This window comes from Marmota monax, unplaced genomic scaffold (assembly GCF_021218885.2).
Source record: "Marmota monax isolate L192 unplaced genomic scaffold, Marmota_monax_Labrador192_F-V1.1 WCK01_AAM20220418_F8-fsc00018, whole genome shotgun sequence".
Taxonomy (NCBI): domain Eukaryota; kingdom Metazoa; phylum Chordata; class Mammalia; order Rodentia; family Sciuridae; genus Marmota; species Marmota monax.
Window position 1 is genome coordinate 8,903,303 of NW_026692201.1, and position 23,810 is coordinate 8,927,112.

Consider the following 23,810-nt stretch of genomic DNA (forward strand, 5'->3'; position numbering starts at 1 on the left):
ATCTACATCCCCAGCCCTTTTTATTTTAGTTTGAGGTAGGATCTCTCTGCGTTGTCCGGGCTGGCTTTGAACTTGCCATTGTTTTTTTCTCAGCCTCCTGAGTAGATGGGATTATGGCTGAACACCATCATGCCTGGCTTTATAAATGACTTGAGAACCTATTCTTCACTGAGGTGGTTTCTTTTCAGAGGAGGCATTCTGAATGAAAGACTCCTAATTTTTAAAAATTGAATAAATATTGTATGACTTACTTGGTGTCATGCACTATTATAGGCAGTTTTCAAATGGTATGTACTTTATTCCTGACCAGAGATGGTACCCAAAATACCATGAGGCTCCGGGGCCTGTTCTCAGCCAGTGGGAGCTAATGAGCATAATGGGAACAAGAAGATAAAAATCTGGTCTGAACATGAGATGCTGGCAGCTATGAAGTATTTATTTTAATGAAAAATTAGTTGCCTACCACTTTAATCTTGCAAATGGTTTTATGCAGTCTCTGAGGGAGGAAGGCAAATATTGTCATGATCCTGGTTTTGCAGATGGGGAAATTGAGACTCAGAGAAACTTAGTGGTTTCCCTGAGATGATGTGGACAGCCAAGGATAGTGCTACCTGGCTGCACAATTTGTGCTCACAGTTCCTAATCAATTGCACAGCCTTTCCATTTTGCCAGCCAACTCTTGGGGTACAGACAGCTCAAGACGTAATGTGTAAAAATCCATTTCTGATTCAGAATAGTGAGAATATCACATGTGAACACTGCCAATGTATTCCCACTCTGTTTCTAAATCTTTCCTTAAAATGTTACTTTCATGCCTGAATCTATTTTGTGTTGCTTCAACACAGGATTTTTATCTACTAAAGACTGGCATGGGGCAGAGCACTCACGGTGTCCCTTCCGATAACTGCCGTAGCCCCTCTCAACTCAGATGCTGCTAGCAGACTCTGGAGCAAGCCAGGTGGTACTGCTAGAGCTGTCCATGGTAAAGGTCAGGCCACCCCTGCTCTTCTTGAGGCCTCAAAACCCCAGATACCCCACCCTAACAGGTGGATTAGAGGCTGTCCCTGCTTGGGGACCCCAAAGTACCATGAGGCTCCCTTCAGCCAGTGGGAACAAGATAAAATTTAGTCTGAACATGAGATGCTGGCAGCTATAAAATATCTATTTTTAGTGAAAAATTAGTTGCCTACCACTTTAACTTGCAAATGGTCTTCTGCAGTCTCTGAATTGGAAGATGATCAATGACCATGCACTTTTGATGTTGATCCCACCCTTATTAATCAGTGCTCATTCACTTCTGGTTGTTCTCACCGTTTGCTGTGGAGCTTTGTGTATCTCAGCTAAAAGATCCCAGATACTTACCAGGTTTGATGTTTTAGTTAGTTTGTTTACAAACTTTAGGTTTGCCACTGTGACAGCCAAAATGACAGAGGATTAAGTAGGACAGCAACTTTCAATCATCTGGCCTCATAGGCTGATACCTGTCTTCACCACTCCAGCTCCTGGTCCTACCAGGTATTCTCCTGATGTCTACCCTCTTCTGCTTCCCTCCCAGCAGATGCCTTGGGCATCACATTTCCTTCAAGTTCTTCAAAGATTCCCAGATCCAAAAAGGACTCTTAGGGGAAAGAACTCTGGAACCCCGAGTAAGAGTCTGCATTCCAATGTCAGCTTGCTAGATTCCTCTTGTAAAAATTGGCAAGACTGGGGTTCTTATGCACAACTGAACTGTTAGAGGGGAATATAAACTGTTATCTGATAAATATAAATCTTACTTTTTGTAATCCTGAAGATCTATTTTCATTGTCTCTTTTCATCTGGTCCAGACAACCAACTAACCAAGAAAGAAAATCCTAGTTCCTTTAACCACTTACCAAAGTTTTTTTTTCTTATCTTTTATACATTTCTCTTGTTGTACTCTTTAAATCCCCCTTAAGCTTTCCAAGCTTTTCTTATTACTTGGTGAGACATTTACAACAGGATTTATTAAGTCAGAGTGAACTAGATTTAAGCATTTAAGAAGCCAGGGTTTTCGATGGAATTTATTTTCAGTTTCTGTTAGGTGCCAAGAAAGAAACTGCATTTCCCCTGTAGAACTAGTGGGATTCTTTAACCTTTTGTGGATGGATTTTGTTGACAGAGAAATGGTGGAGAAGTTCCACATGGAACTGATGTGCATCTACCAGTTCTGACCTCTGTGAGAGTGTTCTGCTGCATCTTGCATCCATCATAACCATGGCACACAGCCATGTCCTAGTCAGCGGGACAGTGGCAAGGCCCTGCACTGTGGTATCACCATTGCCATCTTGGTGGCCTGGGCAGGTGCTCTCACTATTACCAAGCTGTTCAGGATGCCAAGAGCCAGCTTCACACTGGAGAGTGCTAGTTTGCTCAGGGCTCACAGTTCTGCCTCCCCCACGCCCTTCTCTTTGTGCTCCTCTCCTCCTCTCTCTTCCCACAGAGGTCACCAACTTGTAGTTCCCAGTCTCTGCATAAAGTCTCTTCTGGATTAATGTCAAAGTGCTATTTCTACCACGTTCCTATGCCTGAGGGCATCTCCTCCACACAAAGGGATGATGTACATTTGTTTACCAGCTTTCTACATATTTTCCCCCTTGATAGACCACTTTCTCAAAGATAATTTTACTGACAGGTGGCATTATTTAAGGAAATTTTAAATATCAGGATGAAAAAAGGCCCTTCCAGACTCTTCTTTTTTCCTTGAGTCTTTGTCATTGTCTTGAAAGCTATGAACCATGTACATTAACGACCTATCTAGAAACCTAATGGAAAACACCGTCTCTAGAAAAATTCTTTTTTCCCTGATCCATGCTTTTTAACCTGGTGATTCCCTTTTGAGGTTTGAAGAGGTAAGCTTGGGAGCACTCTGATTTCAGGGATGTGGGGCAGTATTTCAAAATTCTTACAAGCACAGCTGTTCAGGAATAGAGGCTGCATTTTAGTGAGTCATTCAAATGCAGTCATTCATCAGAAAATGATTGAATAAATGTTTTTCTGGATGGTGTTTTCCTTCCTGCTGAACTGGTGGTGTTCTCTGTCATTTGCCTCCTCCCAGTTATTTTTGTTTTAACATATCTTCCATATTTTGCACAGTGCCTTCTCCTACAGCCTCCCACTCCACAGCTGCTAATTTCTGAAACTACCAGCTTAAGAATTAGGTAGCTCATCTCAAATTCGAGCACCCCCCTCATGGACTTTTGCCCATTCAGTCAACAAGTATTACCAAGAACAAGGTACTGCCCTTACCAAATTGCGGGGTTAACAGTCTCTGGAGTTTAATACCTGAAGTGCAAGTTCTAGATGACTGTCAGTGTACGTTTCCTACATATTCTATTTCTCATTGTAGGTTCAAAATCATGATGAGTAATTAATGACTAGCAAGTGTTGAACATGCACTGAAAAGCTGAGAATCACTCCGGTATTGCTTTGTAGGGCTTAGTTCCAAACTTACTGCCCTTCCTTATGTTTCTCACTTAGGATGTTCTTTTTCGTAATGTGAGCAAGGAGGCCTTTGTGATATTTTTGTAGTCAGGCAATGGGAGATGCTGGAATACCTGCCATTCTACTCTTCCAGTGTAGAGCCCTGATACAGAGTCACTGTTGCCCTAAGTGATGAGGACACTCCAGGCCAGAGGTGATTGGGGTGAACAAGGTGAGCAGTGCCCCATGGGATCTCTCATCTCAGTTTTTAGACAGCACAATCTCCCCTGGGATTGAATTTCAAAATTACAGTTCTAGACAAAGGTTCCTTTCCTTGAAAGAGTTGAAAAATCACTCAGGCCTAAAGGCTTGTGATCTCTAGTTCATTAAAATGAGGAATCTAGAGCCTGGGGCTATAGCTCAGTGGTGGAGTGCTTGCCTACCATGTGTGAGGCACTGGCTTGGAGCCTTAGCACTGCATAAAAATAAACAAATAAAATAAAGGCACACTGTCCATCTACAACTACAAAAAAATTAATTTAAAAAAATGAGGAGTCTAGAGGTGTATCTCCCAGGCCTCTGAAGGTTAATTTGCATATATCCTGAGCTAATCATTCACCATCTTTGCCTCAGCTTCCAATTTGCAAAATGGACTGAATCTAACTTAAATCTATATCACAATTTAAATTCTTCATCTGTGTAGTCAAAGAAGACAGAAAACATTATCTTGAAAGTCATGTTAAACCCAATTTCTTATTTTTGAGCCTATACATCCTAAGCCTCTTCTTTATGAATCTTTTGTTCCAGGCTTTAAAATTATTTGGGACGATTTACTCCACTCTCTACTATTTCCACTTTCCTTTTAAAATCTCTGCTACTGTAAAGAATATACTGTTCTGATTACAGTGAGAAGATTACACTCATAATTCTCTATCTTCCAACTGTGTTTATTGCATCAGATTTTCCCAATGTCCTAGAGTTACCCTGGCCATGTGTGGTAGATTCCAAATCATTACCCTACTATCCTGAAAAAATATGAATATAATTTCAGGAATACCTAAGCTATCAAAAGGGATTAGTTTTAAGTGCAGGAGAATCTGAGTTATTGCATCACAAATTACTTTTCCGTTGTAGGATCAAGTCTGACTAATGTAAACTACTTTATTCCGAATGGAAACCAAGTCTAAAGATCCCTGGGTACCGTGACAAACAGTTCAAACAGCTGATGACTTACTCAGTGTTTGACATTTTGGCCCACCGTTTCCCACACCTGCTACACTAGCAGTGCACTGTTAGACACTTTTTTTTTTTCTGGAAGGGTCTCGTGGTGCAGCAGTGAAAAGCTCAGGTTTGGGCCAAGAATGTCTGTGTCCAAATTCTGGGTATGCCATTTGCCACTTGTGTGACTTTGGAAAAGACACTTAGTCTCAATACCTGGACTTTCTCATATGTAAAATGGGAACAATGATGATTACTATGTTGCAGGATTGTTTCTTAGAGTCAGTTAGTGTCAGTGAGATATTACCTCAGGAGTTACTCACCAACCTACGGGAAAACCGAACTTTCCTAATCATTTGGTAACAGCCACAGCTCACAACAGCGCCTCTCTCTAGAATCTAGAGGATTCTAATGTCATCGGTTGATAATTTGCCCTTAAGTATTTGCTGGGTGTCACCTTCCTTCCTTGACAGTTTTGTCCTGCTCTCTACTGGAGCTGTGGCCTGTTTGCAAGTAGTTCCCAGAGAAAGTTTCCAGGCCCCGCTCTCCCCTGAGGTTCCCCAGGGCGTCTCTATAGTTATAGTGTCCCCTCAAGACTGTTCCCCTGGTTTCCATGATTGACGGTTCCTTCATCTGCCCATCCACCCGGACTTGTCTCTGCCTCTTCCCCAGAGCCTTGTCTATTGACTTAGTAATTGTCATTGAAAGGATGAGAGCTATCTATCCTTTTTATAAGAGTTGGAAATGTAGACGGCTTACATTTCCTGGGCTCTCCACCTTTGAAAACAGGGCAGTTTCTTTTTTCCAATCCTGTCTCTTCACCATTGTTTCATGAATTGGGAAATAAAAACAAAACTAAATTGTTGCTGTAATAACTTCAGCGACTACCTCCGGGTTCTTGGGTGCCTCAGGTTCGTTCACTTGGTGCATGAAGTTTAGTGGGCCCCCTGGTGCAGGCCTCCTTCCCGCTGCGCTCTCTCTGCTGGCTGCGCACCCGGCCAGCGGCGCCAGAGGTGCCCAGGTTCCCGCGAGCACCGCCGGCCCGCGAGCGCCACCTTGTGGGCATCGACGCTGCCTCTGAAAAAGCGTTCTGCTATCCTGACACCAGGCTCTGGGAAACGTACAAAATTACATTCTGGATAATTATGAAATGGCTGTCAGCCAGACTTATTATGAATAATTTATCTCTGAATTTAAATAGGGCAGGCGTCTTTTTCCTGATTCAGATTCTTTTTTTATTGAGAAGCAGCTACTATATTTTTAAGAGGGACTTTTGAATGACTGATTCTGTATTTTCCATGTATTTGTGTGAAAAAGAATAATTATACATTCTGTGTAGTACATCAGAGGATTCAGCTATTTTTTACCCCTATTTTTTTTTCTTTTTTCACATGACTTTTTTCATAATAAACAAAGTCAGTATAAAGTCTTACTACACAGAATTGGTCCCTGGACCAGAGGATCAACACCACCTGGAAGCTTCTAAGAAACAGGGAATCTCAGTCCTTGCTCCAAACGTGCTGCATCAGAATCTGCATTTTAGCCAGGTCCCCCAGCAATGCCTGCACATGGCAGTTTGGGAAGCCCAGGTGACAGGAGTCAATGGAAGACCTGTGTTCTACTCCCACCTCTGCTATCTCTCTATACTCAACTAATTTGAGCTCCTGAGTCACATCTTGGCTAATTGCAATGGATCCTGTTATGGGAGAGGGTGAGATCATGGCTCCTGTCTTGTTTGACACTGGCTCTGCTGAGGAGGAACTGAAAGTATATGGGAGGTTACTTTGTACATTGCAAAAAAAAAAAAAAAAAAAACTGTGAAAATGAAAGGGACATCAGAAGAGAAAATTCTCATGTTTCGTTCTCAGCTATCAAAGAATTGGTGTTAATCAACTGTATCAGCAGCAGAGGAAATATTCAACTGTAATCTGTTCATCATGCTTCAAATGGTGTCTCAGTTGATTGCACTAACTCTTTCAAAGGTCTCTCTCAGGCCAGTCTTCCCAGAGCTCAGAATAATAAAATTACAATCTGCTTTCCTTAACAAGACCTTTCACACTTTGACACACTTGCCATCCTGGGGCCCTAGAAGCATTCCCCCTGTGGAGCCCAGTGTGGGGCACAGCAGGTGCTCAATGATTCTTGTTGATTAAACCACTAATTAGCCCTCAGCAAGGCCTGAACAGTAACCTGATGTCCTTCACACTAATCGTGCCGTTTATGATAATCAGATTATTTGCATCATTAGAGACTCGACATAGCTACATGAGGACCCGGTTGTCTCACTAATATATATCAAATATTCATTAAGGAAATAGACTCCTGATGGCTGAGAAACCCTTTGGTAGTACATACAGGTTGAAGCAGGTGAGATCCTTAACTGTTTACAAACACCATTTCCTTTACTGTAAAATGAAAGAGGGGAACAAACAAAAGACCAGAAGCAAAATACTACCCTCTTCTCCTTGCATACCTTTTAAAAGAAAAATTAACAGTGAGAAGCTCTTGAACAATAAGTAGGTGAAATTTTAGGAAAAGTATATGGGAGGTTACTTTGTACATTGCAAAAAAAAAAAAAACTGTGAAAATGAAAGGGACATCAGAAGAGAAAATTCTCATGTTTCGTTCTCAGCTATCAAAGAATTGGTGTTAATCAACTGTATCAGCAGCAGAGGAAATATTCAACCGTAATCTTTCTAAAGTCCTAAGATTGATAAGAGATAATAACATTTGTGTTGCCCTTGTGCCCTGGTGTCTCTTACTCTCTGATGCTATTGTCAAACTGTGAAAGTGAATTTTTTTTTTTTGGGGGGGGGTGGGTAACCAGAAATTGAACCCAGGAGTGCTTAACCACAGCGCCACATACCCAGTCCTTTTTATCTTTTTATTTTGAAACATGGTCTCACTAAGTTGTTTAGGGCCTTGCTAAGTTGCTGAGGTGGCTTTGAACTTGTAATCCTCCTACTTTAGCCTCCCAAGTCTCCAAGACTGTAGGCATGCACCACCACACCCAGCATGAAAGTGAAATATTGAGAATAACATTATACAGTTTTCCATCAAACTAAGATGCAAAAATACTTAATTCAAATTAGGTTAGACTCTTGTGTTGTCTACAATTTGTGAAATTATGGACATTTTGCCCCTAATTACAAAATGTAGTAAAATTACACTGTTTTTAAAAATCTGATTCATTGCAATTAGCAATGTTCTCTCCGACCTTTTAAAAGAATTCAGAATATCAGTGTTTCAAAATTACTTTTCTTCACATTAAGATGTAATTATAATAACTTGTAATAAGTCAATATAATAATGTAAGTATATAATAAGTGTATTTAATATCTATGGCAAATTTTATATGAGGGAACATAAACAGTTATGCCTGTACATCTATCAGAATCTGATCCTGGGATGCAAGATGTGGAACTCACTCATCCCTGAATATGTTACGGTCCAGTATGATACCTGGCGATGCTTCATAAGAATATGTTTAATAAAAGTTGTGGCAAGAGCTACAACACTACCTTTTTAGTTTTCCCCAACATTTTAACTTAAACAATTTCAAACCAAGAGAAAAATTGCCATAAAAAAATCAAGTACACTGCAACACATTAAGAATCGCTGTTCACTGATACGTTTACATTTATTCTCTTTCTCCATCCCACCTCTGCCAGTCCACATGACCAAGTCACGACTTGCACATAGTTGACAGCAAAATGATCAAATCCAGGAAACTTTGACATTGGTACATGCTCTCAACTAGTGAAGTCCCAATTCAATTTTGTCAGTTGTCACAGTTCTGCCTTTGGGTAGTATTTCCACCTTGACCCTAGGTCTAACTCAGGTTCACCCATTGCATTTAACTATTGAACTTTGATGTCTTTTTAAGGGCAATAGTTCCTTAGTTTTTCCTATAGTTCCTTAGTTTTTCCTCATCTTTAAAAACACTAACAGTTTTGAAAAATACAGTCAGTGCTTGCTCCCAATTAGATTGAGATTATGCATTTTTGGTAGAAATACCAAGTATTTTGTATTTGTAATACTATATATCTTGGTAGAAATACAACACTAAGGACGTGATGTAAGATATTAAGCATTACATTGGTAGGCACATAATATCAGTCTGTTCCACAGTTGGGGTTGGCAACATTGATCCCTTGGTTAAGGCAAAATCTGCCAGACTATCCCTTTGTAGTTAATAATTGATCTCTGGGGCGATCTTGAGACTCTCAGTTGTATTCCTCAGTGCATTTATCCAGCCATTTTAGCATCCATTCATGGTCCTTGCCAGAATCAGTTATTACTGATTTGGTTGAAAATGGTGTTTTATTCCTTTGCATTTATTACTTGGAATTCTATTATAAAGAATAGTTTTACCTTCTGCCCTTTTAGGTACATACGTGTGTGTGTGTGTGTGTGTGTTTAATCTATTTATGAATTTATCTTTGTTAGTTTCAGTAAGGGTTTGCAGGCTTTTTTATTCACTTGGTTATCATCATTCTCATTATTTACTTTGATGCTCACATTGTTGCAACTCTGCCCATTGAGTGCCCCTTCCATCTCACTCCTGTGTTTGTTTCACATAGCCCCATTGGCTTATGAGTATCATGTATCATTTATTATTTAACCTTTAGCATATCTGGATGGATACAGACATAGATACAGATATTGATAGCCTTAGCATATCTTCATTCAGTAATCACCCAAACAACAGATGTAATTCTCGCAACAAATTTCTTTCTTTTCTTTTTGTTTCTTTTTGTTGTTGTTTGTTTGTTTGTTTTTAGTTATGGCTATGTTTTAGCTGCTGATCTTACTCATGGTCCGAGGGAAAACTAGGCAATTAAATTGGCCCTTACAATGCATGATGATAAATTATAAGTAACATGTTCCATGGGAGCAAAAAAGAAAAGCTCCCAACCCTTCTGGGTCATTTAAGGAAGATTAAGGAGAATGTGTATTACCTCCGAGGCCTGAAAGATGCACCCATGCAGAGTGTGTTCCAGACTAGGAAAGCACTTATCTTTCTGAGGAGCTGAGGGAGTTTTAAAGTCTAGGATAGTGAGTGCGAGTGCGTGTGTGCTGTTTGGGTAGGTGTTGGAGGCGGGGGGGGGGGGGGGGGGGGGAGACAGAACCAGGGCAATTGGTTGGGTCTCAGTCGCTGTCCCAAGAGCTGTGGTTCTCAGCCTTGGGCTGCACATTGCATCCCCTGGGGAGCTCTTCAAAAATACCAGCAAGGTGCTCCATCCCAAACCACTTCAGCGGGGATCTTTGGGGTTAAGTGGGGGTGGGGACTCCAGGGTCCCTACATTTTAACCTTCATACCTAGCTTCTAGAGGACTTATCATGAAGAATGGTGCCAAACACCACAGAGCTAAACCCTTCAAAACTGAAATTTAAAAATATTCATTTTATTTTATAGGATTTTGAACTCAACAACGAACTAAAGATGAATGTCCTAAATTTGCTAGAAGAAGTCTTACGAGACCCAGACCTTCTTCCCCAGGAAAGGAAAGCCACAGCCAATATCCTGAGGTAAAGGCAATTGCAGGTGCTGACTGAAGTACATTGGCTGATTCATGCTATGTTCATAGAAAATAAGATTCTGCCAAACCAGAAGCATGAATCGTAGAATCCTGGGGGCAGCAGGGATTGTGTCCTTACTGGTAAAGTATTACCTATCATCTTTTCCTTCTTGGGGACAAGTACGGGGCCTGCTGTCTCAGGGTGACTGTGGGTGGGCGACATAACCCATGTGGAGTGCTGTTCTCTTCTTTGTGTGGGCAGATGGTTCACTGTAGACCCAAACCTGAAAGGAAGGAAGCCTTAAGGATCCCCACTTGTGAGTCCAGGAGGTGTTGCAGAGAAAGTTTTCTGTGGGTTCTCACTCTTTGGGGGTTAGCACCTGCTTATGGGTGTAATGGTGGTGTTTCTGGGGGAGCCTTGGGCACCTGTGTTGTGGATGAGCCACCACGGAGTAGATACATGTTTTATTTTAGCTTATTCCACTGGTCCTAGTACAATTTTCTGCCACCTTTTTGGCTTAGGATTTCCACATCAGGTGGGTTGTATAGCCATCTGAGTTTGTGTAGAGCATGAACTCACACATCTATGTGATCAAGGCTGGAGTTTCACACTAGAAACTTGGGTGTGTCTGTAGTTGTTACACTCAGAGTCCAAGGGGCTGACAAGCTTTCTAATGGCTTCTTGAGTGAGTAGGTGGTTTCCTTCTAGTCTTCTCTACATTAAGAGTGCAGACATCAATGGCTTTGTGCAGACATTTCAGTTACAGCCTCCCAGATACTCTAGGCTACATCTCCCATCCCTCCTTCAGAGTGGGAAGTCTGCCATCTATCTTCTAGCACCTGGTATTTCTTTACCATTCTGATTTCTAGTTCCTTCTTACAGTCTCTGGAAATGGTCTTTTCTCTCTTCTCTCTTCAAAGTATGGCTACATTGTCTTTTTCTTTGTTTTTGTTTTTGTTGTTAACAAGCTTGTGTGTGGAGGAGAGCCCATCTTAGCTCAGCCTACCATATTTTTACAAGTCCCTCCTTGATGTAGCAATACCAGATTTGGGGTTGTGATGTGTTTGCAACCAGCCTCTAAATTATTCTTGGTTCCCATTAGCTGAAGATCCCATAGCAGACAATTCTTTGGTGTAGGGGATGTTGTGCCTCCCCACCAAAAAAAAAAAAAAAAAAAAAAAAAAAAAAGGTGTGTTTAATTTCTAATCTCTGATATCTCAAGATGTGACTCTGTGTGGTGATAAGACTACGACAGACAGAAATGATCAGTCAATTAAAAGTCATAGGGCAGTAGTGTGGGCCCCTGATTTACTATGACCATTGTCCTTATAAGAAGACAGCCGTGGAAGACTGAGAGACACAGGGAGAGCACTGTGTGTAGATGGAGGTTATGGTGGAACTGTGCAGCTGCAGATTGCTGGCAGACCACCCGAAGCCTGGGCAAGGAAAGGAAGGACAGACTCCCCTACAGGTTTCAGGGACAGCACATCCTGGCACTCAGGCTTCTATCCAGAACTGTGAGACTAGGCTGTCCATGTCTGCCATTTTAAGCCAACCACTTTAAGATAGTTTGTTAGGACAGCTCTAGAAAACTCTAAGATGTCTATGCATCACAGTTACGTATCAGTGAGTTGTAAGCACAAAGCATGTACTTAAGCATATACTTAAATACTTCCTTAGTTTTTTTCATGTTATGAAAGCATCCAGGTAAGCTTAGGGGTTCAGTTACTGAGTCGATGTTCAGATTTTAAAATTATACACATGTATTGAGGTAAGTCTGGTCTCTGAGGGTAGTGATTATGTCTGGGAGTGACTGCTCTTCCCTTTCCCTTCATGTTAACAATTGGTTATGCTCTTTGTGCTTCAAAACACTGACATTTTGAAATTACCTTCTGGAAGTTTATGCTCCTAGAGACATTTGACTAAATAGCTGTCAGGGAAATGAAGGTGTTTGGACTGGAACAACTGTCAGGATTGCCAACATGAGCACTCCTGTCCTCAGTCCCTGGAGATACTGCTGCCAAGTGCCAGGCATTACTAATCGATCCTGGGAGTTTTCTCTCTACTCCCAGAGGCAACCTCAGAAACCAGTGAACTGGGGTTAGTACTCCAGATGAATCCTATTTACCAACCCAGTTCATTGTTATTCATCAAGCCTAGTATGCACTAGTTCTCTTTGCTGAATAACAAACTGAGAACTAGAAGTGTAAAGCCAGAGGGAATAGACATTTTAGCAGACCTACAGTCTGGGAGTACAACACAGAGCAGAGCCTAATTCTGACTTTTGTGGGATCTTTCAGTGTTAAATCTTGGCTTAGGCCCTTAACGGTTTCAAGTGTCTTAACTAGTCTGAACCCCAGTTTCCTCATTTATAAAATAGGGCTAGTGATAATTATCCCATTGGGTTGTTATGAAGACTACATGGCGTAAAAGATTAACTCGTTTTACAGCAATTATTATTGTTACTATTTGTTATTGTTGTTGTTGTTGCTATTATTATTATCATTAGAAACACTGAGAGCTCTTGGAAGAAATACTTTTTTGTCATGCAGGTGGGATAGCCCAAGTGAAATATGACTAAATCTTAGTCAGACTCAACTTTCCTTAGGTTTCATCACCTTGTCTACACAAAGAGAGAGTGGACTCATATCAGGACACTCTTGGCTCTGTTTTGGACTACCTATATTTTCATCCTTGAAGAATGGATTTTTCATGCATTTCTTTCTGAGTTTATTTGGTGTTTCATCTTAAATGCACAATTCTTAGACTAATCATACTGCTGATAGATGTGGGGGAACCCAGGATCCTGGATGTTGATCAAAACCCAAAGATAGTCAGGAGCTGAGCTGTGTCTCCTCTGTAGGGCCTGGACCATAGATGTAGAGGCCTCCACATCTGAAAGGGAACAATTTGGAACAAAAGCAAAATCAGTTTATGCTGTGAGAGGTAAAAGCGTAACACGCTGTAGTTGAATGTAGTACTCACATTAGAGATGTATATGCATCACAGTCACGTATCAGTGAGTTGTAAACACAAAGCATGTACTTAAACATATTGCATCAGTACTCTGACATAAGCCATCCCTTACTCTCAGTCTCTTGGGGCTTACTTAATGGCGAGTGAACATAATTTCTATAAGTCTGTCTCCCTGTTTGAGAATGAAAACATCTGCTTAAGACTTTTTCATTTCAAAGTTGTCTAGCTAACCATTTATTCAAAAATCTTCCAAATGTATTCAATGTAGAGTTTTGCAGACATCTAACATGCCACCAAATGAGTTGATGATAAACATCCTGGAAGGTCAACCATGATAAGCTCAGGTCATGAAAAGATCACCCCCAAACCTTAGCATCCCAAATAGCACCCATAGGAAGACAGAAAATTTCAAATAGCTTAATGAACCAAAGTGTGTCTTAGATATCAGCATAAGATAATGGAGAAGAGCAACACTAGAGAGGAGGTAACTTCCTGACCATTTTTTTTCCCAAAGGAAAGATTGTCCAGGCTCATAAAAATGTCTTTCCTACTGTCACATGTAGTGGGTCCACAGACCTCCCTCCAGAATCTAACATATAGTGGAAAGAATGATGTGTACCTTGGGAAAGAGTCACATTCTTCTCCTCTGTGTAACCTTCAAATGCAATTGAATAATTTTTGGAGAAAGAACCATGTTTAATTCAGTTTTTCCTCATGGTCTGCCTTTTACTTTACAATGATTCTTTCTGCTCACAAATATATGGCTCATTGCTGAGACTCTTGTAATCTAGGATTCTCTGTGAAGGATTTTGAAAGAGGAAAGGAAGGTAGAGGGACAGGATTGGCATTTATTGGTTATCCTCTTTGTGGGATGCTTGGAGGAGGCCTTCCGTGAGTCTGAGTATGGGAATCATTGAGTAAGAGGAGAACACAGCTGGACTGGAACCCTGGGTCAGTAAGTTTCTTTGGCTTTTGTTTCCTCATCTGTAAAATGGAGATACTGCCTGGTTAGAAGGGATTGATTATGGTGTAGCACATCAAACACTTGGCATGTGTCTGGCATGTAGTGGGCATACAGTAAACCATCTCTGTTGGCTTGGTATAATTGAGGATTGGTGGATTTTATTTCCATCAACTATGAACAAGCAGAATATCACATCATTATTTCTTTTAAAACTTGCATCTTCCAAGGAAATCAGGCAGCCTCTAAAGCTGGAAGCAAGCACTTGGGTTCTTCTCCAGGGCCTCCAGAGAGAATGCAGCTTGCTTGACCTGGTTTAGACTTCTGACTCCATATCTGAAAAATAATAACGTGTCTGTGGTTTTTTAAGCTTTCCTCTCCTCTCCCAAAAAACCTAGCATGCTCCAGTAGACAGGCTACATGGTTTGGGACTGCTTAAATATTTTAATACTTTTTATATGTGCTTATACTTTCATTTTGGAAAACTGAAAATGCTTGGCCCCAGATGACCTATTAGAGAACTGGATGCCCACTTGGTATGATTATCCTGGATTCTGAACTTTTTTTTTTTTAATGTTTTTTAGATGTTGGTGGACCTTTAATTTACTCATTTATTTATATGTGGTGCTGAGGATCAAACCCAGTGCCTCACACATGCTGGACAAGTGCTCTACCACTGAGCCACAACCCCAGCCCTGATTCTGAACTTCTGTTGAACATAAAGTATCCACCCACTTTGGTATCTTAGGTATTAACTTATGTATTAGTTATTAGCTCATTCATCATTTACTAACAAAAATAAAGATATGTAGAGAGAGCTGAATAACACTGTGTGGGGGATACAGATCTGGAAAGTAAAAGTGAAGAGTCATCTGCCTGCTCTTGCCCCATCTTGTTCCAAGTATTGCCAAACAGAAACTCTCCTGTAAGTCCTAAGTTGAGGGGGGGCTCTGCATTTCCTGCCTCAGCACCAGCAGGGAGTGCAGGGCCGGTGCTGGTGGAGTGTGGATGGGGTGCTCAGGCGAATAGCACACTCCTCTGTCATTACAGCATGCCTGGATTCACATCCTAAATCATCTGGTAATTATCCAACCCAACTTACCTCGGGGTTCACTTTGATAGTTGTTTAGGACAAGTTGGCTCCTATTCTTTTTTTTATGTTATTAGTTTATTTACAACATATCTAGTATGCTATGAATCCAAGAGTTTGATCCATTTTTCAGAGATTGCACCTCTTAAAACATTCTTCATATCTTGTTAAATGGATAGATTAGGAGTCCTTATTTCTTAAGCAGTTGGCCTAAAGTATAAGGTCATAATAACCATAAGCATCACTTGTTTTCCACTGAAAATGGCAAATTCTTCCTGGGGCCCCCCTCATGGTAGCTCAAATGGACCACCCAAGTGGTGAATCTCCAAATGCTCTGTCCCAGTGTGGCGCTGCTGGGGCCTCTGTTGGTTGCTTCCTATTCTAGATCACCTCTCCCAATACTTCTCTTGTACGTTTCACAAGTGTCAGTTTCTGTTTCTGCCATCATTTCCTCCACTCAGCAGCCTGTTGTACTGCACAGCCTTGCAGACCCAAACCTGACTTCCCACCCAGGGAAAACTAACCTGCATTTTACAGTTTCATTCCTAGCATGCCTATTTTCTTCTTTTTCATGGGGGATGTTTTGATTTTTTTAGGGCCCTTTCACAAGATGATCAAGATGACATTCACCTAAAATTAGAAGACATAATTCAAATGGTAAGTTCAGCCACAGTTTATTGAACTTAGGCATATGCACACTGCCTCTCAAAGATAAGCAATGCACTTGCAGCTGATCACCATGTTTGACCATACGTCTATCTGTGAAGCTCTGTGCGGTGCACCACATTCTACAGAGGGGCTAGCAATTGGTCAGTGAGATTAATGTTGGCTTCGCTATTCCTTTTTTAGCTAGAATCTAGTGCCGGACTTCATACTTCCACAGATGGGGCTGTCCACAGTGAGATGGTGAGTGCCTTGTTCCCACCCATGTTTGACTTCTCTCCTTCATGTTTTTCAGACTGACTGTCCAAAGGCCGAGTGCTTTGAGAGCTTATCAGCCATGGAGCTGGCTGAGCAGATCACCCTCCTAGACCACGTCATTTTCAGAAGCATTCCTTATGAGTGAGTGGCACCCCTTGCAGCACCAAGTGTCAGTTGCAGTGTCTGGCCTAGAAGCTGAATTGTCCTAAGGCAGATGTGTGTGTGTGTGTGTGTGTGTGTGTATGCAGAGGTGTGAGTCTTAAGGTTCAGATTATTTGGCCCCATTTGAATGTATCTTGGTTCCAGTTTATATTGGGTATAGTGATTCCAGGAGTCTCCAGATGGTTAGTCTTGTGTTTCTATATGTACTGGGGTTACTGTAGAGTGTGAATTGCTGTGTTCTAGCCTTGAGTTACAGAAACCTCAATACAATTACAAGAACAGTTCTCAGACTTTGGGCCTAGAATCATTGAGCTTGTTAAAAATGAATATTCTTAGATATTTCCCTCAGAAATTCTGATTCTACTAGGTATTTATTTATTAATTAATTCTGATTCTACTAGGTATTTATCACCCTCCTAGACCATGTCATTTTCAGAAGCATTCCTTGTTGTTGTGGTGGTGATGGTTGTTTTGAGATCCAGGAAACTGTCTTTTCAATGAGAATCCCATATGAATCTGAGTGGTCCGAGGCCCTACTTTGAGAAACAGTGATCTAATAAACATTTTAAATTCTGCTATAGTTCTCTCACTTCCATAAATCAACAAGTATTGTGAGCCTTATGGCCACGGACCCACACAACAGTTTCCTCCTGTGTAGAATAGGAGAGGCTCTTGAAGCCCCTTCAGCTGTCATACTCAGTATCCCCCAAAGCAAGGCCTTTGTCTAAACAAACGGACACTATTGGCACTTGTGCTCCATGAACTAGTAACTATGTTGGAGATGATAAGAGCCAGGAATGTGACCCATGTCGTATGTGGAAGAGAGGACATCTGTGCTGGTCGAGGGTTGGGTGTGGACAGGGTAGATGGGCTAGAGGCATGAAGGAAAGAGCAAATGGATGTCCCAAAGACTTTTCCTTAATGCATTCTATCTTTTACCCCTCCCTGCTCCAGTACATAGACCTATACATGAATATGAAAAAATAAAAATGAAACAGGAATGTAGCTCACTGGCTGTTTAAATGAATCTGATGGCAAGCTGAAAACCTGATGTAGGAACCACAGGGTCACTTCCTCTGCTGCCCCCTCACTTCTTCACTATACTCCAGTGCATCAAGGCAGGGGACATGACTTGTGGAGGAAGAGAATAATCAGTGCCAAAACTTTGGTGGTGGCTCTTGGTGTGTCTCCTCTGTGTGAATGTCAACCAATTATTTCCATCCATGGGCCTGGCACACCTTTATAACCAACACTACAGGACAGGAGCAGTATCAACAACAGCAAGGGACAAAGAAACTTGCACAAGGATTCAGTCAACATTTCTGTACTGGGAATGTGTCCGAGTTTATTTTTTAATGCCCATACAAAATAATTCCCTGTGCTCCATCTTGATTATTCCTGCCCATTCATTGTTCCTGAATGCAGTGAATGAGCAGGGACGCTGTCCAGAAACCAGACTGAGCTTTCATGCAACTGAACTGCCTTGATCAGGCAACTGTGCTGCAAAAGTGGCAACAGGGAGCATTTATTTGGCTCCTCAAATGTGTGCTCCTCTTAGCTCTTGGGAGGATAAAATAAAGTCCCTGCCTTTGGAACCTGTGTTTTTTAGAGAATTTCACAGCAAAGGGAAAGAAAAAGTTCTGTCCTTGATTAACATTTTTGGCAGTCATAGATTTATTTTATTTATTTATTTATTTATTTTTTGTGCCTCTGCTAAGGTTTAACATTTTGAGAAACTAATCCAGGGAAAACAGTGTTGGTTTCTGAGTTAGTACTTAACTTCTTTATTTCTCTCATGTTGGTGGTAATTTTCCAACTTCAGAAAAGCCTTTACAGGAACAAAGTTCCAAACATTTGCAAGAGAAAACTGGAGACTGAAAAACCTGTTTCTTTTTTGTCATGGAGTAGTGAAATACTGGAGTTGAGCTACAATTCATTAGAGATGGTCTGTAACAGCAGGTGGGCCTCAAGGAATGTTGCAGGCGATGTCAATGTAGTGTATCTCACATGCATGATAGTTATGCAGGATCATAGCCATTGTCTCTTAAAAAACTTAAATTGGTTTTGTGTTTTGTTTTGAACTTTCAGAGAGTTTCTTGGGCAGGGATGGATGAAGCTGGATAAAAATGAAAGAACACCTTACATTATGAAAAACAGCCAACACTTTAATGATGTGAGTAACCATGAAAATAAAACCTTGGGCACATTACAGGAAGATGAGTACCGGGGTATTCAGACTCGTTCTCTAAAAACAAACTCTGCCACTGACTTTTAAAACAGAACTGATGGACTTCAAAGACAAACTTAAATATCCCCTAACATCTCGTAGTGATGTGATGATTTCTAGTAATCTCCTGGCATAACAGGTTCAATTTTGATGGGAAGCAGTCAATATTGTTTAAGTTGCTGTTATTATTTTTATGGTAATCCTTGTAGCTTCCAGATAGATCATATATTGACTGACAAAACCAGCAGTGCCTGTGTCACTGGCCCCTGGTGGTGATGGTGACAGTAAGATTGGATTGTGTAACTCCTCCTCATCATCTTGGAACATTCAGCCCAAATCGCATTCCAGCATGGGAAGTGCCATCTTAGAACACGATCACATTGCTGCTGGGCTCTGTGCAGTGGTGCCAGCTGCTGCTCTCAGCTCGGCCTTTCTCCAGCCGTGAGACTGGGAGTGGCTTTTGTGCCCACCAACTCTTAGTTGGTTCTGTTCTAATAGCCTTTAGTCCTGTGGGAAAAGAAGTAACAGATGTGGAAGTGTCGTTCATCCTGTTCAAACAAAGGGAAAACTTCCTTTCCAGTTGCACTGAACTACGGTAAAAGGAATAATGATGGTGTTTAAAAACACAAGGAACCCCACAGGTACATTAATAAGTCATCCAAAATTCTAATACAAAAACAGTATAGATTCCCAAGGCAGCGCTCTGCACAGGGTATATTCAGAGAGCACTGATGCTTAGGGAATGCTGTCACATAATGGGCTTCCCTGCCACTGGTGCTAAAGGGCAGGGTGCCTGACTTATCTGGGTCACTTTGAGAAGCAGGGTCTAGCTATGGAAAATAAAGCTTCGTTACCTGAGTTGTACATACATCTGCAATATACCTGACACTCCTATCAGAGGCGCATCTCAGGCTCCAGACCCACATATCTCTTCCTCCTTGATGACCTCTGCATGGTGCAGATGGAACCCGCCATATGCACCCCCCCCTTGCCAAGCCTATCTCTGCAGCTTCTTCTTAGTGTTGGTTGATGGCCTCTCCATATATTTGCTCCCCCAAACTCTGGATCTAGAGGTTGTCTCTGTCTCCTTTTCCTTCACTCACCTCTCTCTTACCATCTCCCCCAACATCTTCCTGAGCCCTAAATCTACCTGCGTCTCAGACCCTTCCTCACCCCTCCTCCCCCATTGCCACAACCTGGATTTGACTTCATCCTTTTGCTCCTGGAGCTTCTGGCTCCTCTCTTCCCACCTGAGTCACTGTGCCCTGATGTATTCCATGTGCCATGCCCTAGGAATGACTCCTCTGAAAGGTCAATCTAATTAGGTTGCTCTCTTTGGCAAAATCTGTGAGGGGCTTGCCCTCACCTTCAGGAGATGGTCTCAACTCCTCAACCTGGTGTGCAAGAGCCTGCCCATCTGTCATCCTTGTGTCTCCAGCCCCCTAAGCTCCTCAGAGGGCAGCCAGGTCCTCAGTGATGCCATGCCTTCCACCACTGGCCCTTTGCTCTTCTATTTTGATGGGAAACAGAGGATAGTCATCCTCATCTTTCAAGATGCAATGTAGGCATGACCTGTTTCCAGCATCCTCCCCTGAACTAGACCAGATCCCCATTCTATCTCCATGTTCCCAGTCCCCTCCATGCCTAGACATAGTTTCGCATTTCTCTTTGTGGCATTTACTTGTCCACACATCTTCCTCCCCTTCCCATCCCACCTAACTAGGTTCAGAGTGCCTTAAGGTTGGTGTGTTAGTCAGATATTTCTATAATAAAATACTCAAGATAATTAACTCATAATGAAAAAAAGGTTTACTTTGTCTCCCAGTTTTGGAGCCTGTAATCCAAGGTCAGGCAGTCCCATTGCTTTGGACCTCTGGTGCACATTGCAGATAGCAGTGGCAGGGAGCATGTGTCAGAGCAAGTGGCTGTCCCATGGCCAGGATGCAAATGAATGGAGGAGGGAGGGGCTTGGTTACTGCATCCCTTTCTAAGGTAGGCCCCCAGCAACCTAGGGACCTCACACAAGGCCCTTCCTCCTGGAGGTCCACAGCACTGTCCAATAGCACCACCCTAGGGACCAAACCCTTAACATTGAGTCAGTTAGGGACACTTAGTTCTTTTTCTTCTGTTCTCTACACCTAAGACTACTTCCATCCATTTGCTCAGTAATTACTGGCAATGATTTCTTCACCGAAACTATTGATTAACAAAATCACCTGTTCCCCCTGCAGACTGGATTCCAGACCACCCCTCTCACCACTCTGAGGATGAACAGATGCTCAATAAGTTGCACCACAGTAGGTGCTTTAGTGAATGTCACAGTGATGACTCTGGGGCACTGGTAGAGCTTACAGACCTTCGGAATCATGCAAGAATGGAGTTCCCCACCAGATTTAGTGTATCAATGCAAGATTCCACAGCCCATGTTCCCTTTGTTAGTAATCCTATTTTTCCCTTTTCCTCTCCATATTGCAACAGTTGAGCTTCTTAAGCTGGCTTTCTCTAGCAGAATGACAATATTTAGCCCCGAGGCCATAAGCTCTTTAAAATGCCAGTGAAAAAATCATAAGAAGGAGAAAATGTTCTCTCTTCGTCTGCAACTAAGAGTTTCTGGTTGGAGAGTTGATCAGTTCAGAATTTGGTCTGACTAGGGGTGAGTGTTTTTAATTTCCCTGTAATATCTGAGGCATCCTGCTGCTGGGGACGAGGAGTATGTGTTTCCAAGGAGTGACATCCCTGGTCTACAAACATTGCCTTTCCTCGGGAGTTAGATTATTCTCTCCTTCATCAAAATCCCTGATTCATAAAATCGCTTTTCCCCCCAACAAACTAGATTCTAAAGAATCCTTCTGCACGCTCTAAGGGTGACCGGATGCTCAGCAGTTTAATGTTATTATTACACAGACATCAGTTTCCTTAGAAACAGGGTGACCCCTATTGGACATGTGCATTCTTAGAAAGTCAGTATCCAAAGATGGAATGGATCTCCACACCGTAGGACACCCTCCTTTCCTGTATGCACTTCTCTAGTTCTTAGACAGCCTTTCTGACTTTTTGCTTGTCTCAGATGAGTAACCTGGTGGCCTCCCAGATAATGAATTACGCTGATGTCAGCTCCCGTGCCAACGCCATCGAGAAGTGGGTGGCAGTGGCGGACATTTGCAGATGCCTGCACAACTACAATGGCGTGCTGGAGATCACCTCGGCCTTAAACAGAAGTGCCATCTACAGGCTGAAGAAAACCTGGGCCAAGGTGTCCAAGCAGGTGAGCATCCGAGTGCGACACAGACTGCTGCTGAGAGGAGGAGAGGCTGGAGACGAGAGCCAAGATAAATATTACTAATTAGGAAATCATTAGCTGAGATGAGCAGCATAGTTGCCAAAGAAAGGTGCCAACATGGGTAATTACCGTGCTCTTACCACTTAATTAATTCCACTCATGTGCATTTCCAAAACATTCATTAAAACATTTGGGGTGGGGGTACAGCCTCAAACAATGTGACAGTCAAGAGTTGCTTTCCCAATGATTTCAGGAGGGCACCCTCATTTCAGGCGATGACCAATGGATTCATTCTTTTCCCCCCAAGGTAGGGACACAGATGTCTTAGGGCCAAAAGACCTCAGGGCTCACCTTTTTCTTTGTCATTCATGTAGTAGACTTAAAGTTTTGGCAAAATGACTTAGATGTGCACAAACATAACTTTCTTAAATTTTTTTTATTGGGTTCTACCTGCCCCTGGCCTGTTGTTTTCATTCAGATAATTTCAAGATTCAAACCAAATCACAATTCTTCCCTGCCTTTTTTCATCTGGGTTTCTGCCTGGGTATTGCTAGGTATTGGGACGGCTTCTCTGGGCTTCTGGAAGGTTCTCTGTACCCCTGGCTTCCTATTAGTCCTTTACTGATTGGTCCCTGGGTACTTGCTCACCCTGCCCAGGAACCACCCTGCGCTGATCCCGCCCTGCTTCAGCTCTCATTGACTCAGATGATGCTGTGAGCCCCTGTCTCTCAGGCTGGCGCCCCTTGGTGACTCCTGTTGGATGTGTGCATTCTTCATAAGATGACTACCAAAGGGCCTTGGGAGAATTTTCTAGTCTCTTCCATCCTGCATTAGTGCCCGTGGGTAGGAGGGTCTTTATCAGGTGCTCTCTGCCTCACCTTCCCCAACACCCCACCTACCTGGATGTGTCCACCAACATTGGTGAAGGGCATCTACATGGTGCCATCTCTAGGGAACCAGACTAGAAGAAGAGCATAACTACATTCTGCTGAGATGTCCTCAGGTCTTTCAGTCCAGAGTTGTTTTCTGAATTATTTAAGTGTGTAAAAAGAAGCTTCCTGACGATTTAAGCCCCTCTCTGAGAAGTGTTATTTCTCACTCCTCTCTGTTTTGGCTTCTCTCTCCAAGCCTTTCCCTTTGATATAGGAGATTCTGCAACTTCTCCACATGGCTGGACACCAAGCCTAAGTCAGAGTCTTCATCCACCCTTGCTTATTCCTTAGGAAAAGCACAGAGCTCTGAGAATCTTGATCTCTTAGAGCTCACAAGTCTGTTTTATTAGAGCAAAGGCTGGACTTTGTGAAATAAAAGCCATGGTTTAAAAATACTATTTTTAAAGTTTCTTATTCGGAGATGATTGTCACTTCACTCGCAGTTGTAAGATAATATAGATATGTCCTACACATTGCTCCCACTTTCCCCCAGTGACAACCGTTTTATATCTGTAGACAAAATCACAACCAGGAAATGAGTGAACACCAATCTTACTCAGGACTCACCAGCTTTTCATGTCTTTGTGTGTGGAGGGGTATTTATTCTATGTACTTTTATTACAAGGGTAGATTAGCATGACCACAACCCCAGTCAGGATACAGCGTATGTAGTCCCATTACAAAGGTCTCTTGTGCCATGCTTCAATAGCCATAATCACCTTACTTCCAGGCCCATTCCCTGACTTTTAGCAATCACTAATCTGCTTTCCATCTCTATAATTCTGTCATTTCAAGAACTGTATATAAATGGAATCATAGAGTATGTGACATTTTGAGATTTGCTTTTTTTTTTAACTCAGCATAATTCTCTTGAGCTCCATTTAAGTTACTACCTGTATCAATACTGTATTCTCTTTTATTGCTGAGTAGTATTCCATGGTATGGATATAATATACCACATTTTGTTTCACCATTCACTCCTTGAAGGACACTTGGGTAGTTTCTAGATCAGGGCTATTATGAATAAAACTACTATGAACATTCACATAAAGGTTTTGTGTGAACATCAGTTTTCATTT

The 23,810-nt window shown here is 42.0% G+C and overlaps 1 protein-coding gene across 3 annotated transcripts in view; it reads left to right on the plus strand.

Annotated features, from left to right (window-relative positions):
• Positions 1–23,810, plus strand: part of Rasgrf2 (Ras protein specific guanine nucleotide releasing factor 2) — a 231,996-nt gene that overhangs the window by 196,921 nt on the left and 11,265 nt on the right. For all 3 annotated transcript variants that reach the window (XM_058574375.1, XM_046427896.2, XM_046427885.2), the window contains 5 exons: positions 10,079–10,191; positions 15,806–15,866; positions 16,168–16,271; positions 18,381–18,465; positions 21,587–21,784. In XM_058574375.1, the coding sequence (XP_058430358.1) occupies positions 10,079–10,191; positions 15,806–15,866; positions 16,168–16,271; positions 18,381–18,465; positions 21,587–21,784 (561 nt within the window). The remainder of the gene's footprint in view (positions 1–10,078; positions 10,192–15,805; positions 15,867–16,167; positions 16,272–18,380; positions 18,466–21,586; positions 21,785–23,810) is intronic.